Raw genomic sequence first — 16550 nt, 5'->3', positions numbered from 1 at the left:
TGTGTAAAAGAAAAGCAGACAGCCAAAATATCCATTCGTGGGGAAATGGATAAGTACCCTGAAGTATATTTAATACATAAGTTGTCCTTCTGCTTGGATCCTTTACTCTCTTAATATTTACATGTCCTGCTCCCTCTTTTCTTTTAGGACTTTACTCAAGTTTCACATTTTTTATGAAGTATTTTCTAACTACCCTATATAACACAGTAATGCCCATTTCTGTCTTCAAGGACTCCTCCTGCACAGCTTACCTCTCCTGAGTTTTGCTTTTCTGATAATCCTTGTCATTATCTGAAGTACAATATTGCCTTTTATATATGTCTGATCCCCCCACTAGAGTATCAGTTTCATGAGAGCAAGGGCTTTGTTTTGCTTACCATTGCATTCTTGGTGTCTAGAAGAGTGGTTGCAACATATTGAGTATTTAGGAGATATTTGCTCAATGAATGAATGATGGAATACTAGATTTCAACAAAAATGAATGAACTGGGTAAATAATAAAGATGCATCAACTTAGATATATTCCAAAAGTTAAGTAAGATTAACTGGAAAAGAAAATTGATGAATGAAATATATATGCACACAATATATGTAGTCACACACACACAAAATTTATATATATCCATACAAAAATGTACACACCCACACATCCCCATATCTCTCTCTATGTGTGTGTGGATATGTATACATGCACATATATGTATGTGCATACACACAATATACATATATGTGCATCTATAAAATGGCATTCATTTAAATAGATTAAACACATGTGTGCATGTGTACATATTCACATGTACACACCTACATAACAGACTGTAGTATAGAAAGCAAATTCTTCAATCAACCTTGCAGAGCCAGGACATTAGTAGATGAATGGAAGGAAGATGATAACTGACATGAGTCTTTGAATGCTATCTCATAAATAAAAATGTTATTTAGAATCATATAAACTAAGGAGAACTTGGCAGACCTCCCATTTTATGCTGACATCCCCTTTCAACATTTCTGACAGGTGACTTTTCACCTAGCCACTGACTGAATATTTCAGGGGCAGATATCTTAGCACCTTAGTTATAAATGAGACAATGCATATAATTGGTTAAAATTGTAAACTTCGAACATTTAGGAACGGATGTCATTTCTTTGTCCAGAGTTGTACAGGGAACTGAAGCAAGGACCTGAAGAATTCTCTCTTCCTTTAGGTCTAAATGTCCTAAATATGAGAGAATGCTGGGATGAATGGGTTTCATGTACACAGTGCAAGCTAGGAGTCAGAATGCAGGTAATTTTCAATAGGTGTGGAATGAAAAATATAAATGGAAATTTTTCTGAAGAGTGGAAATTTGACTGAGTTTGCTGCCAGATCCAATGTCATCTAATTAATCCAAGGGACAGCCTGTCCTGGCAATCAAAATCAAATTGTATGCATAACAGGAAGTGTTACTGGAGCCACAGCAGGATAAAATCATGGCAAAGCTTATGTTTCTCTAGGGACTTTTTTTCACCTGGATCCCATTAAAAAACCCCACAAAATCCTCTCAATACTGACATACTAAGTAAAAGTCCAAATAAATATCAAAGCAAATATAGGTGCCTCAGTGGAGAATTTTAACTTTTACTCTTTGATTTTTAAAAGCTTGACTTTGAATATTTTGTTTATGTATTCAAATTTCTAATCTTCATTCCATCAAAATAAATCAATAAATTACATTTTCATAACCAAACAGTGGCAGAAAGCTGTCCATATTTTACATAGTTCTCAGTGATATACCATATACTTTGGCATTTGTAAATAATGTTTCACTCTTATGTAGGAAATTTATTTTGGAGCAGATCAATTAGGAACTATTTACATGGTTTAAAATAAAGTATCAGCTCAGTGAAATTTAATAAGAGTTTGCTAGATTTTAGCTTCCTGGGTTCAGTTCAACAAGCATCTTTTAAATGCCTGCCATGTACTGCACAGCAACGTGAGGACACAAAGATAAATTGATTTTGTCCTTGTCCAAGGGAAAGATCTTACAGTGTCTGAATGAAGCATGTGAAATGCTAACATAGAGATGTACAGGAGCTATGAAGTCCAGTGGAGAATCCATCCCCAAATAAAGGTTAGAGAGAGGCTTACTGGACTAGGAGAATTAACTCTGAGAGAGAGTCAGCTACATGAAAAATGGGAGGCAGTGCTTTTCAGACTGAAAGGAGTATGACAAAAGTGGTGTTGTGAGGTCAGTTTTGCCAAGAAAAGAGAAACTCACCTATCTTTACTGTATGAGAAAAGCATGGTGAATGCAGGAAACTATAAGCAAGTTTGTGTTTCTAAAGGGTAGAATACCTACTATGCACTCTTGTACATCACTTTGCTTATATGGTGACGACAGTTGTAGAAGGGCTGACAGTCAAGATATGGGGTCTAGTTAGAGGCTATTTTAATGGTCCAGGGAAGAAATGATGAGGGCAGTGGGCAAGGAAGTTTGTTAAAAAATATTTAGGATAGAAAGTCTGATGGGACTTAAGGCAATGAGTGTGCTGAGTTGGATGAAGAAATTTAGACAAACTTGTAGAGGTCTGGTTTGAGTGATATGTCCTATCTTACTGTGATGTGTCAAATCAGGTGCCCAGATGATGGATATCAGGATACTAGAGTAGGTAGTTAGACACTCCCAAGTTTCCTATACATACGTACAGAGGAAGCCCCCTCAGAGACTGTTCTAGATCAAGGATTTATACAAAGGGTCACATGTGTGGTAGAGGTGGTTGCTGAAGAGATTTCTCTGGACAGAGCTGTTGCCTCTCTGTGAGTTCACACCCCTCTGCCTTTAGGATACTGTTTTCTAATTCCATTCTTGGTGAATGGAGCTTCCAGGGAGCCATTTGGAGAAATCTGAAATAGGTTGGCTACAGTTGGAGATGCAGAAGATCAATGGCTGATGCAAACATGAGAAAGTGGAGGTGGACTATGGTGTGACTCCCAAGTGACAAAAGAAGTCTATATAGAGTTGACCAGTTGAAATGATGGGCCAAGCAGAAGTCTGCTGCATTGCAATTAGAGGTATTCCCTGAATTAGAATCAGTAGGTATTTCCTGTGGACCAGATTTGTATCCATGGTACCTGGGTGGAATAGGCTTGGGTTATAGTCAATAGGACTGTCTAGAAGGGTGAGGAGACTTCAGCAGAAAGAGCAAGAGGTGTACTACTGGATTTCAAGGGGCTGAGAACCTCCATACCCTTCCATCTGAAACAGGGATCCACTGGTCTGAGTCAAAGAAACATCAGGAGAGCCTGCCCAATAGGAACTCTAAGCTTTAAAAATCTACCAGGCTTACGGGGGCACCCGCTTAATGTAGGAATTTCCTGCTAAGCTTAGAGAACACTGAGCAGCCCAGCCAAGCAGGAAGTGTCCTAACACAGGGGTCCTTAACTCCCAGGCCGCAGACAGGTCTGTGGCCTGTTAGGAACCGGGCCACACAGCAGGAGGTTAGCGGAGGGTGAGTGATCGAGGCTTCATCTGCCGCTCCCCATCACTGGCATTACTGCCTGAACCATCACCCTCCTCTACCATCCGTGGAAAAATTGTCTTCCAAACCGGTCCCTGGTGCCAAAAAGGTTGGGGACCGTTGTCCTAACACTTTTTGAGCCTGGTAGGTGGTCCAGCAGTTAAGGGTGTGGTGAGGAAGTCAGCAAGGAAAGGAGAAAGAGGAGAGCCCACCATCCCTCCATTTCCCTAGAGTCTTCCAGCAGAGCTCAGGGAGAGGAGAAATATGATGTTATATCAAGTTGCACTTTTGATTAATGTCTTAGACTACATAGTCTAATTCATAAGTTGAAGTTCAACTTAAAGAACCTCTAGGACTGCCATTACCTTAGTAAACAAAAAATCATAGTCTCTATGCAATTTTCACTAAATAATTTTAAATGGGCAGTAGGAACAAAATAAACTGTTTGTTGTCCCATTAGTTGCGTTTGTTTGATATACTGGTTACATCATCATTCATTGACATTGGGCCTACAGTAGTGATAATAATTTTAATAGATAAAACTGATGGGTTCTATTTGGGAATGTGTTGATATGTGGGTGGCAGCAGGACATCCAGATGGATTTTTCCAACAGGGAAGAAAATGAATGAATTTAGACCTAAGCTCATTTTGGTCTAAATTTTGGAGAGAAATTAAGGCTAATTCAAGAAACATTTGTTTATTTCTCTTGAACATTTTTTTCCCTTTTAGCTCTTTATGAGTGATGATTACTTCTGAACAAAGATGTCCACAATTCCTCAATAATCATTGTGGGTTTTTCTGTTTCAATCAAACTTACACATAGCTACGAATATAAACTGTCTGAAATATCATTTTGTTTCTGCCTGAAGAACAGTGACTTCTTTATAAATCATCAATAAAATTAGAAATTCTCAGCAGAATTTCTCAGGTGGAAACCAATTGTCTTTCCATATTTATGTAAACTCATTTCTCGCCACTTCCACGTGGGACCACTCCATCTGAGCCCATCAGAACTCCTTATGTTTCATTTATATTTTTGCTGGTCACCAAACTGGAACATGATTTTAACCAAATTCTGCCTTAAATACTCAGTTCAGACACTTTTTTTTTCATTTCATTGACGTATAGTTGACTTACAATGTTGTGTTAATTTCTGTTGTACAGCAAATTGATTCAGTTATACATATATATATTTCATATATTTTTCATATTCTTTTCCATTATGGTTTATCACAGGATATTGAATATAGTTCCCTGTTGCTATACAGTAGGACCTTGTTGCTTATCCATCCCATATGTAATAGTTTGCATCTGCTAATCCCAAACTTCCAATCCTTCACTCTCCCACTCTTCTCGCCCTTGGCAACCACAAGTCTGTTCTCTGTATTTGTCAGTCTGTTTCTGTTTCATAGATATGTTTATTTGTTCTGTTTCATAGATATGTTTATATGTTTATTTAGATTCTACATATAAGTGATATCATACAGTATTTGTTTTTCTCTTTCTGACTTACTTAGTATGATAACCTCTAGATACATCCAAGTTGCTGCAAATGGCATTATTTCATTCTCTTATGTGGCTGAGTAATATTCCATTGTGTGTGTATAACATGAGTTTCAAGGAGACCAGCATGTTTGTAAGGCCCCTGAGATTGCAAACAAATCTTTTTGTGGGAATAACAGGTACATGGTTTAAATCAGTTTTAATATAGGGTCTGTAACCCAGAAAATAGTTAAGAACCCCTGATTTAACCTAAAATCTGATTCATTTTGCCGTACCCACCGTTTACTGCTCTTCCCAACACCTGTGATTTCAGACTCTCTTCCTCCCAGATGCTCTGATGTGCTTTTTGCTCCTTTACCAGCTATTCCCACTGATTTTCCCACGGCCAGCTTGAACTTACTCTGGGTCCAGAGTAACTCTGGCTACAAACAAGAAGTGTTTCAGCTTCTTCACCCCACATTCAGCTATCATTTCCCGGACTGACCTGAGATGTGGTTTGCCAGGGTTTTCTATTACCTCAGGATGGCTGATTGTTACCTAATGTCTTTGGGTCCCTCCTGAACAGTCGTGTGTGTTTGATGATTGAAAGCTGGCATCCCTGGCATCACTGCATTTGGCCGCTTGTATGCTGCATGACTGTCTCCATTGAATGACTGATTTTCCACTGCCAGGTCCTGTCCTTCTTTTTATAAGCACTGCTACTTCATCTTAGGCTCAGTAATAACAGCGATGCTGTCAAATAACAACAGCAAGAATGCACTGCTTACATATGCTAGGCAGTACACTTAAAGTTTTATACGTGTTGCCTCATTTCTTCCTGACCACCACCTTATATGAGATACATTTTAACAAGGACCTTCCATTTAATGGTAGCTACCCTTTCTTGAGTAATCACTGTAAGCCAGACATTTTGCTAGGCTGTACATATATTAAATGTAATCCTTACAGACATGTGAAGTAGGTATTTTATCCCCAATTTATAGAAGAGGGAACTGAGAAAAAAAAAGAGGCTAAATGACTAGGTTTACACAGAGAGCAAACTGATTAAATCTCAGGTTCTACACTCTCAGTTCACAGTTAAATAGGCTGGTCTATTCCTAGGACCCCTGCCTTACTCTCCCACTAGAACCTAGGACCCCAGTAGACGAGTCTAGCCCAGGCCCTTGTTTCTGCCTTATTGAATTGTGTCTGAGTATGATATTCATATACGGGGAGTTTGAGCTATAATACTTGCTCATAGATTGTATATGGTCTTCAGTTCCTTTGCTGTTCACTCATTCACTTATCCATCCATCTACTTGTTTGGCATCTATTTATCGGGTGCTCATTCTACCTTCAGCATTGTGCAAGGACTAGGGAATCGAGACTAGAAAAGCACAGCTTGGAGACAGACATGCAATCAAATACCATGGTCTAACAACAGATGTAATAAAGGAGAGGAGCCTGAATTTGTGAGTCAGGGCCAGCAGATGGGGGCTAGTGCTTGAATTGGGTCATAAAGGACTTCAATCAGAGGCAAGAGAATTTGGAAGGAGCATATGACAAGTTCAGGGAGCCACAATAGGTTCAGCAAGTGCTGGGATTGAGGCAGGAGATGAGAGAGCTGGCACAGGAGGTCAGGAACCAGATCACTAGGGGCCTTGCATATCCTGCTGAAGAGTGTGGGTTCAAATGAAATCTTCAGATGAAGCCTGCTATTCCTCCACTGCATAGAATTTATATTAGTAGACAGCAGAAACCACATCTTGTAATTTTGGGGAAATATCCCCTAGAGCACCAAGTTAATATTACTTATATAATGGAGTCCCAGTAATTCTTGTTGAATGGGAATTTATAATTTCTTAATATGTATTTGCTTAGCAAATGCCCAGAGAGATAACACTATAACACACCCTATCATGTTTGAAATATTCTTTAAGTCTTTCTCTCTTTCTGGTCAGCCTAAAAACACTGAAAAGTAGGTAGCCTGAGAGATCTGTCTGAAAGGCTTACTGATTCTAAATGATGTGTGGAATTATCAGGGGTTAGTGCACACACAAATACCTCTCTGCTCAGGAAGTTTACCTCCTGTGACGAATTTGATCTTCACCCCATAAATTCAATCTGCTGACTTGTTTATTTACATTATTTCTGATTATAGTTTTGGAAATCATTTAGAAAACGATAGTTACTAAAAGAAAGGACCAGGGGAAGTTTTAGGACCAAGTGCTTTATTTCATGTTTCCTAATAAAACCTGGTAGCTTCAAAGTTTTGTTGTATTAGGTACTCACTGAAAGAAATATCTGCATTTTCTCACTTCTGCATGTTTTAGTTTGTCTCAGAATTCTCTCAGTGCCAGTCTTTCAACAGGCTGGGGCATTACTCCTGGTTAACCAGTTTTCCCATTTTCTCTGCAGATGCCTACACCCTGCCAAAGGCAGTATAAGGCATCGTGACTCAGGAGACAAAAGAAAAGATGAACACAAGGTTTCTAATGCATCTCCCCTTCTATCCCCAGCTGTGGAGCCTGAGAATGGGGAATTTGTTCTTTGGAGTAACTGAATGTCAAATGCTTTCAATGTGGTCCCTCATCTTAGAGCTCATTATTTCTTTAAACGTATCTAAAGATCACTTGGTAATTTCACCTTCTTATGCAACTTAAGTACAAGAAAAAAGGTGCTTAGGGTGTTCCAGAGTGTTTGATCCCAAGCTTTCATGTTGTCTCATGCCTCTCCTTGCACTGGTATGAGATAAAAGGAATCCAGCTGTTTTCTTGTTAAAGATCAAGGTGATCAGGATGGTGATTCAGGACATAACTATGATCGCTGCAGGGAGAGGAGAGGCTGTGTGATGTTTTCCTATTAGGCACAGTATGTCAGATGTATCTAGTTGTCCGAACAGGTCATTTTATGCCTATTTGTGATTTCTCTGTTGTTGTTTCTGTTGCCAGTTTTAAATTCCTGGCATCATCCTCAGTAGAACTGAACAAGAGCTGTTATGAGTGGTCCATTCCAATGGTAAGAGAATAGCTAATGTTTCAGATTCTTACTATGTTGCCGCACTGCTCTTCACAAGTATTAACTTTACTCTTTATCCTCACAATAATGCTGTGAGATAGAAGATTTTATTCCTATTTTACAGGTGAGAAAACTGAGACACAAGGAGTTTAAGTAACTTATCCAGGTTACATTGCTCATAAGTGTTGGTGGAGCTGGAATTTAAACCCAAATAACCATGCCAGGAATAGGATGAGGTAAGAGAGGGACCCAGGGCACATAATTTAAGGAAGCACTCTCTCTCAGTCTCTTGGAAATGCAGGGTTCAAGCTTGAGAATAAGTGCCTCCTTAAATTGTGTGCCCAAGGCACTTCTTTGCTGTTAGCCATACTTCAGTCCCAGCCTTGTAAATAACCTTGGTTTGGAGCCTGGGTAGTATTAACCTTCATACTGCCTGTCTCTCTGGTCCTGACCCTTATGGATCAGAGCCAGCCTTCAATGAGGAAGTAGATTGAAGAGCCTGAAGAGGGGTCTGTAGGTGCTGAAGAGACTAGCAGAGATAAAGACCTAAGTAGGTATCTTTCTTTAGATTTCTCCCTTGCTCTTGGTTGGGCATTCTTCTCTTGCACTATGTTCCCTGACACTCTCTTTTATGGCTTTGTCTCACCCCATCCTACTCCAGTACAGAAAGGAATAAAGATACTTTTCACTTGAGAGGTAAATCTCTGCATCCCATAGAGAAAGCATTAGAACAGCATCACAGCGTATGGTGTATCCTCAGTCAGGCCCGGCTGCCCCCAAGTACCTTATTTCATCTTGTCAAGTCCAGACACACTCTGAAATGTGTGTTGGGGTCAAAGATAATCCAAGAATACATGTCTATAAGGCATCTCAGGATCTTAGAACAGGGTCTGGTGAAGGGATGTCAAGTAGCCTTAGAGGAAAGGAATGGGTGCCTAAGATTTCAGGGCTATTGCCCTGAAATAGCAGTGAGAATTCTTTTCTTTCCCAAACACTGTACTCTTGAAAATCCTTTAGTACATGTGGTAGGTTTTGAAAGGTACCAGACTTTTCCAGTTAGCTGACAAATGGAGAAATAATCAGTATATCGTTAGAACAAAGAGGTCCTTCTGTTCAGTCCTGTAGAAACCAAGACTTAGGAAACCACTGGGACTAGAGGCACTAGAGGCTGACAACATGGGAATTATCTCTGGTACTCTTCAGAGATGGACCAACCTACCCCTTGACTCAACAGGCCATAGAATAAGCACCTGCGAGCTATTTTGAACATGTGTGGAGGGCCAGCAGCAGCTGGGGTTATAGTTGAAATGAAGGATGGTGAACGTTATGATCTGGTAGCTTTTTAAAGCTTCTCAACATCACCCTGGAAAGTTCCTGACAGTTCTTCTAGACAAACTTTTAACAGTGAATTCCCAGCAGACTGGTTGATGATGCCTTCTCATCTCTTACAGACATAATGCCAACAGAGCCAAATGGGAAGGACCTCAACACTTGGACAAGTCCAGAAGCACTAAGCCAAAGGAAGAACTTAACTGTGAACAAGCATCACTTGCCTCTTTGATCAGGTTCATAAATCTGGGTCCAAGGCGCCATGGCTTGTGTCGATGGCACTGCAGGGAGCTGACAGTCAGCTGGGAAGCCCGGTGGGAGGCAATGGCCACAATGTACACAGCATCATACATCAGAGCCGCTTCAGTCTGTCGAGGAAGACACACACCACATCTTCAATTCCACCTTTGCTTAGCTTCCTTTACCTGCGTAATCACTCTGCCTGCTTCCTTATCTTCTATTTTTCTGAACTCAGCAGCCATTTATTCTCCAGCTGAACACCTGTCATTCTCCAAATACTTATTTTTCTCTAAAATAATATCTCAAATGCCAGAAAAAATTGTAGTTATGGCTTTGCTTTGTTTTAAGTTCTTAAAAAGAAAAAAAGAAACGGAACTTTGATCAGCCACAAAAGACTTGACTCAGGGAACAAATATTTTTGGAGTGTCTTATGGTAAGCCCAGTGTTAAGATCAACTACATTGAGTTAGAGGTTCAATATTGGATTCTGTTTCTCAGTATTTACCTATCTATCAGTCTATTTACTTGTTTATATTTGGTAGAAAGAAAGTGTTCTGAGTAAAATTAACATGTGATTTTCAGATAAGGATACTCATGTTAGGACACTTCCATTTACCAGAGTCAAGAAGGTTGTAGTCATAGAGTGAAATTCAACGGCAGATTTGAAGAGACCTTCTGAAGAACAGACATGTGGAACTTCCTCAGAAAATATGTACTCTTGTTAGCACTTACTTTCCTGATAGAGATTATAAGTAGTCATTCCTTTGGGGAGCTGGACATATTCTTCAACTCCTCATGAAATTTCTCTCATTTGCAAAATTTCACATAATGCTCTCAGCATTTTATAAAATATACTGCCCTGTGGTTTTCCTTAAGGATAAAATCTTATAATACCTTCATATTTTACTTGAGGATTTTCATAGCAACTTCAAATATATTAGCTCATTTGAAATTCTCAACAACCCCACAAAATAAGCAGAATAGATGGATTAAACTATTTATTATGTAGGAAATTGACCTCCAGACAGTATATTGATTTGTGTAAGGTCATACATATAGCCAGTAATTGGGTAGTTAAACCAAGAATCTAGGTCTTATAATGAAGACTATCATGCAGTTTTCCAAAATCAGTTGAGTTATTCAACATATATTTATTCATAATTTATTGAACATGTCTTGATGGAGGTAGAAAGAGAAAATAAGGGGAACTACATCTTGCATTCTATTAATCTTTGAGTCCAGAGAATATCTCTACTTTGAATACTTATTATCCTGTGCAATCTCTATCACTGCATTTTCCATATACTATACTTATAGTTATTGTTTTTACATCTCTTTCTTGATAAAAGTGCTCAACTTCATTTTTTAGTGGCTAGCACAGTTCTTGGCACATAAAAGTTGTTTAATAAATGTTTGCTGAAGGAATTAATATTATTTCATGCTTAAAATAAAATACACTTTTGTGAAAACTGTATAATCCCAAGGTTTTATGATGTATTTCTAAGATTAATTGTTTCATTCATACTTAATATGAGTGATATATAGAAGTTGTGATGGTGATAATTGTTAAAGCTTAAAAATATTCTGGTCATGTCAGTTCAAGACTGATATAATCCATTTTATAGATCAGAAAGGGAAATTAAGTGACTAGTCTAAGGCTAATCTATTGACAGAATGAGACTGTTAAAAATGTAATCTTTCATAGTAGCTGGCATTTATTGAGCACTCATATGTCAGGTGCTATTTCAAATATTTTGAAAACATTTAATCTTCACCATGACTTCTACTCCTTTATGGATGAAGAATTGACAAGGTTAAATGTTGCCCCCAAACTAGTGGTGGGAAAGCCAAGATTCAAATGCAGGAAGTTGGTGTTAGAGTTTATGCTCTCAACCACAAGCTGAACTGCTTCTAAACCAACTATTTGTCTGATAATTTAATGATTATAATAATAAGTCAACAGTGGTCAATATCCATTGATGATTAACTACATGCCAGGCACTATAAGCATTTTACAAGTTGTCTCCTTTAATTACTGAAGTTAAACCTTTGATGTAGGTATTGTCCCCATTTTACAGACAGAGAAATTGAGGCTTGGAGATATAGGAAACAACTTTAATAACTTGCCTAAAGTTATGTAGCCAGTAAAGCAAGGAATGAAGATTCCATCTCAGGATGAAAGTTTAGATTTCAGAGCTCATACCCTTAACCACTATGCTATGGGGACCTGGACCTTTTTAGCAGTGCAATATGCCTTTTTGAAACACTTTTGTATATATATTCAATAACTGGCTGATTGATTTGATAGAGAAGTGTGAGGAGAGGAATTCCAATGATCTTAACTTTTTCATAAACTTAACGTAGAGACTACGATTTTGACTTTCTTTGTCAAGGTTGTCTCTACACTGGGCCAGGTAATAACAAGTTTCAAAACTATAGGCCTGACCAGTGCTTTCCAAATTCAAGGAAAAAAAACCATTTATTCTTAAACTATGCTTCTCCTTGTCATAAAGTGTTTTCTTAAATTGAGGAGATATTTAAGTATTTTATAGCACAAATGAACTACCACTGAATTTCCTCCTCTTTTCAGTTTTATGCTGGAGGCCTGCTTACCAAACAGCAACTCTCAAGTCATTTTAGGTAAATGTAAAAAAAAAAACTGGCTTGTGTTTCAAATATGTTTGTGTTCACATTTTATTTGCATCTAAAACCTGGAAGAGACCACAGTGCTCAACGCCTGTAAGAGAATCTTTTTGCAACAACGTGTATCACGAAACAGGCATATTGAAAGTGAGCTTCTTGCCAAGGCATAATGTTTTGGTTATTACAATGATGTGCAATAAAGGATTAACTCAGAGGGCTCAGGATGTTCAATCTCTGCACATTCTGAAGAAAGGATTGGCCTTTGACTGGCTTCTGGGAGATTACCTCCTTAAAATATCCTGCCTGATCAGAGTATCGTTGTATCCCTGGGGTCTTGGGTAATGCAAATAGTTTATGCTAACGGTGTGATTTATGGTGAATGCCTGTTTTTGTTCACTTGGGGCTCTGGACCATGCCATATCAGTTTGACCTCTGGAGTGGCTGGAGACCAACTAAAGTCAGCTGTGTAGGTGCTCTATGCCTATGTGACTGACCCCCTCCCCCCACATAAAATCCCTGGACACCAAGCCTCAGATGAGCTTCCCTGTTGGCAACACTTCATAATGTTGTCACACATCTTTGCTGTGAGAATAAAGCACTGTCAATGCAACTGTCGTGGGAGAGGACCACTAGAAGCTCATGCATGGTTTCTTCTGGACTTGGTCCTTTGTGACTTTTTCCTTTGCTGATTTTAATTTGTATCCTTTTACTGTAATAAACTGTAACTGTGAGTATAACATCTTTTCTGATTTCTGTGAGTCCTAGCAAATCATCAAATCTGAATGTGGCCTTGGAGACCCCAATACAAAACGATGAGATGCTACGTCACCTTAGGGATGAGGACTAAAAACATGATCTAGCCCTATGGAGTCTTCACGTTTTTCTGCCTGCCTGGTATGTAACTGTTGTTGGAGAAAGCTAGAGGAGATAGGGAGACCTAGTCTTTGGAAAGCAAATGAGCAAAAAGTATAGATTTCCCATTTTCTTTCCAAATTTAGAAACATTCTCACTAACCTGATATGGATAGACAAGTCAGTTCTCTAGGAGGGAAATACTTTAAAATAATACCTCATCCCCCTCATTTCCTGAATTTCCTTTCTTTCATGGTGTTAACATTTTCCTCTATTACAATGCAAATATCTCACCCACAGCATAGAGCTAACAGAAATTTGCCTCTTAGTATGGATTAGCTGGTTTCCCTCTTTTCTGAGACATGCCTCTTGAACTGATGAGGATTCTGATAAGGGTGGGAGGACTAGTGTTTTGCCTACATGAACCCTGCTAGGGAGCAAAATCTGGTGGGGGTGGATGCTTCTGAGGGAATGAAAGTGCTAGGAGAGGTGGTGAGCACGCAGGAAGTAGGGGAGAGCAACTCAAGAGAGAGCTGGGGTTTAGAAACACGTTGTAGAAGGTAGCAAAGATATCACCATGTACTCACAGTCTAGAAATTCAGTAATTAGGACTGCAATTCTGACATGTCCAGTGAGGACTGGCCCAGAAGTTGGCATATTGTGAGCCTCAATGAGTATTTGCCAGCTTTTGAGAAAGACAGGAATAGGGGAAAGAGAACTATATGTGGAGTTGGAAAACAGGCCTGAGTGATGCTACTGGTCATACAAGGTCACACATGTCCCAGGGAATAAGCCACCTTGGGCTATATGTGCAAACTGAGGAATGTGTCTCTTGTAAATAAATGGATTCTGGCTTCAATAAGACAGAATAATAATTCTGCCTCTGTATTTCAGAATGTCTTTTGTTCTTCTTTGATTGACTACAAATTGGCAGAACAGCAGGTATCATCAAGTAAATTCAATTCTATGTCCTAAAGGCTTTATATATGTTATCTGATTTAATTTGTAAAGTAACACTGTAAAGTATTATTATAGAGATTTACAGATGAGCTAGGAGGTTCAGAAAGACTAAATAATTTAGGTTATTTAATTATTCAGGGATATAGCAAAGACTAAAAACTAGGTTTTCCTTATCTGGAAAGATCTTGCTTTTTCTACTGAATCTCACTGCCTGTTGTCTTTCATCACAAGGGTAACAGTGGACACTCAGAGTGGACACTAAAGTTGGACACTCAAAGTGGTCTTCTCTGTGGATCATTATAGGAAAGACTTAGATGTAAGATAAGGGTACTGACTTAACTACTCATCGTGAGTGCATTTGAAGAACTGGGAAGGCAGATGACATCGATGTTTTGCTGTTCCCATGACTGCAGTATTGAATCATACACAATTTTAGGTTCAAAATCAGAGAAGACTCCATCTGAGAATGGGCCACTCAATTACTCTAGTCTATCCTCAAAAGCCAATAGATCAAATTAGCCCAAATGCTGAGAGAAATTTAAACATAGAGAAAAGGAATGAAGTAGATTTTACAAAATCACTCTAAACTTCAAGAAAGTTAATTAACATTTTGGTTGATGAAACACTTTTTTTAATATCTCAAGATGTTTTCAAATAATGAGTTTCACTATTTTTGAACTCTATTGACTCGGTAACAGTTTTCTTAACTCAATTTTAACCCTGTTTTTGGTTTTTGTTTTTTTGCGGTACGTGGGCCTCTCACTGTCGTGGCCTCTCCCGTTGCGGAGTACAGGCTCCGGACGCGCAGGCTCAACGGCCATGGCTCACGGGTCCAGCCGCTCCGCTGCATGTGGGATCTTCCCAGACTGGGACACGAACCCTTGTCCCCTGTATCGGCAGGCGGACTCTCAACCACTGAGCCACCAGGGAAGCCCGTAACCCTGTCTTTTAAAGTCAATATTTTTTCTCTAATTAAATTTATGTTTCTTAAATCTGAAGTCAAAATTTTTTGGCTTAGACATGGCCTACTTCTTATTTTCAGATTTGGATGTGTTTTGACATAATACTATTCTTTGAGGATATTTTTAGTGTATGACGTTCTAAGAAATTCTTAATAGTTAAAACTTTGAAGAGGAAAATAGATAAGCAGGTGGAAAGTAAAAATACATAAGTTAGAAAAATTCCTATATTATATATTCATATGTGCATCTGTGTATGTATGCGGCACACAGAAAAATATGACTATAAAGGGCTACAGGGAAATTCACTTTGGAGAATGGTGGGATAATGCGTGTGATTTAGGAGAAAGAAATTCCATTATAGTAGGGTATTACTTAAATATTAATAGTGGCTAGTCTATGGCTAATTTTTCAAATAATATTATTACTTTAGAATAATCTATTTACTAATCACGTCCATTTCTTATTTATAGAAGCTCTCTTTGAACTTTTGCAGTATTATTTCTGGCCTACATGAATATTTTTCATTTAATATCTTGAGTCTTAGTAGACTTCAATTCATATTTATTTAGCACGTTAATTCCTGTATTAAATACATATTTATTGAAGATCTGCTCTGTGCCAGCCCTTTCCTAGTGCTGGGAATAGAGCAGAACACGAAAAGACAAAATCTCCAGCTTCATGGAGTTTATGTTGTTATAGGGGATGACAACGAACAAATATAAATATGACGTATTGTCATAAGGGCTACAGAGAAAGGTAAAGCAGGTTAGGGGAGGGGGAATAACAGGAAGGGGACTACTATATTAGGTAGCAGGTTCATAGAAGGCCTCTCCCATGAGGTAGCATTTGAGCAAACCTGAAGAAGGGAAGGTTCTAGGCAATGGAAGCAGCAAATCCTGGAGGTGCAAAAATGAATGGAATGCTGGACCTGAGATATATAGGCCCAGTGGAATTGAAACCAAAGGGCTTTTTAATTTTAAGGTAGAGAAGAAAGAGTTTGAGTACAGAGGCAATTTGAGAACAAAGACCTGTTAGCGCTGGGCCCGGGCTTGGGGACTTGAGGTGTGCTCTCTTGACTCAATGATCAGTCCGTTGGATGCCCTTATACTTGTCCTTTAACCTTTCTGTGACTCTGTTTCTATATCCCCAAATTAGCTGCCTCTACTAGAAGCCAAAAGGAAACAGTGAACTGCAAAATGGACTCTTTGGATAAATAAAGATCAACACTATGCTTCACAGGATCAATTTCAAGGCTCTATCTTGAAATGACGATGGGATCCGACTACTAGTGGGCAGCTGAGTGCTACCACTGTTTTCGACTAATAATGTCATGCCCTAATATAGCTACTGTACCCAATTTTAGAGCAACCTGGTGAGCCACCGTCTTCTGTCCTAATAAATCCCCATTTCCTTTTTATAGTTTATTATAATAACAATAACAGCAATAATAACAGAGATCCCTCTGGTTAGATGAAAAGACAATGAGAAACTCTAGACCGAATGGGATCTCTCATCCACTGGGAACTTGGCTCTGCCATGCTTCGTGTCCACAGGACCGCTGGGCCTG

The 16550-nt window shown here is 38.9% G+C and overlaps 1 protein-coding gene across 11 annotated transcripts in view; it reads right to left on the bottom strand.

The window, feature by feature from the left end:
• GRIK1 (glutamate ionotropic receptor kainate type subunit 1) overlaps positions 1-16550 on the bottom strand; it is a 419139-nt gene that overhangs the window by 102484 nt on the left and 300105 nt on the right. For 9 of the 11 annotated variants that reach the window (XM_060297863.1, XM_060297866.1, XM_060297865.1 and 6 more), the window contains one exon: positions 9553-9696. The exons of the other annotated variants lie outside the window; for them this stretch is intronic. In XM_060297863.1, coding sequence (XP_060153846.1) covers positions 9553-9696 — 144 coding nt within the window. The remainder of the gene's footprint in view (positions 1-9552; positions 9697-16550) is intronic. 11 annotated transcript variants of the gene reach the window in all.

Source organism: Globicephala melas, chromosome 4 (genome assembly GCF_963455315.2).
Source record: "Globicephala melas chromosome 4, mGloMel1.2, whole genome shotgun sequence".
Lineage (NCBI taxonomy): Eukaryota > Metazoa > Chordata > Mammalia > Artiodactyla > Delphinidae > Globicephala > Globicephala melas.
This window is presented reverse-complemented; position numbering and strand designations above follow the sequence as displayed.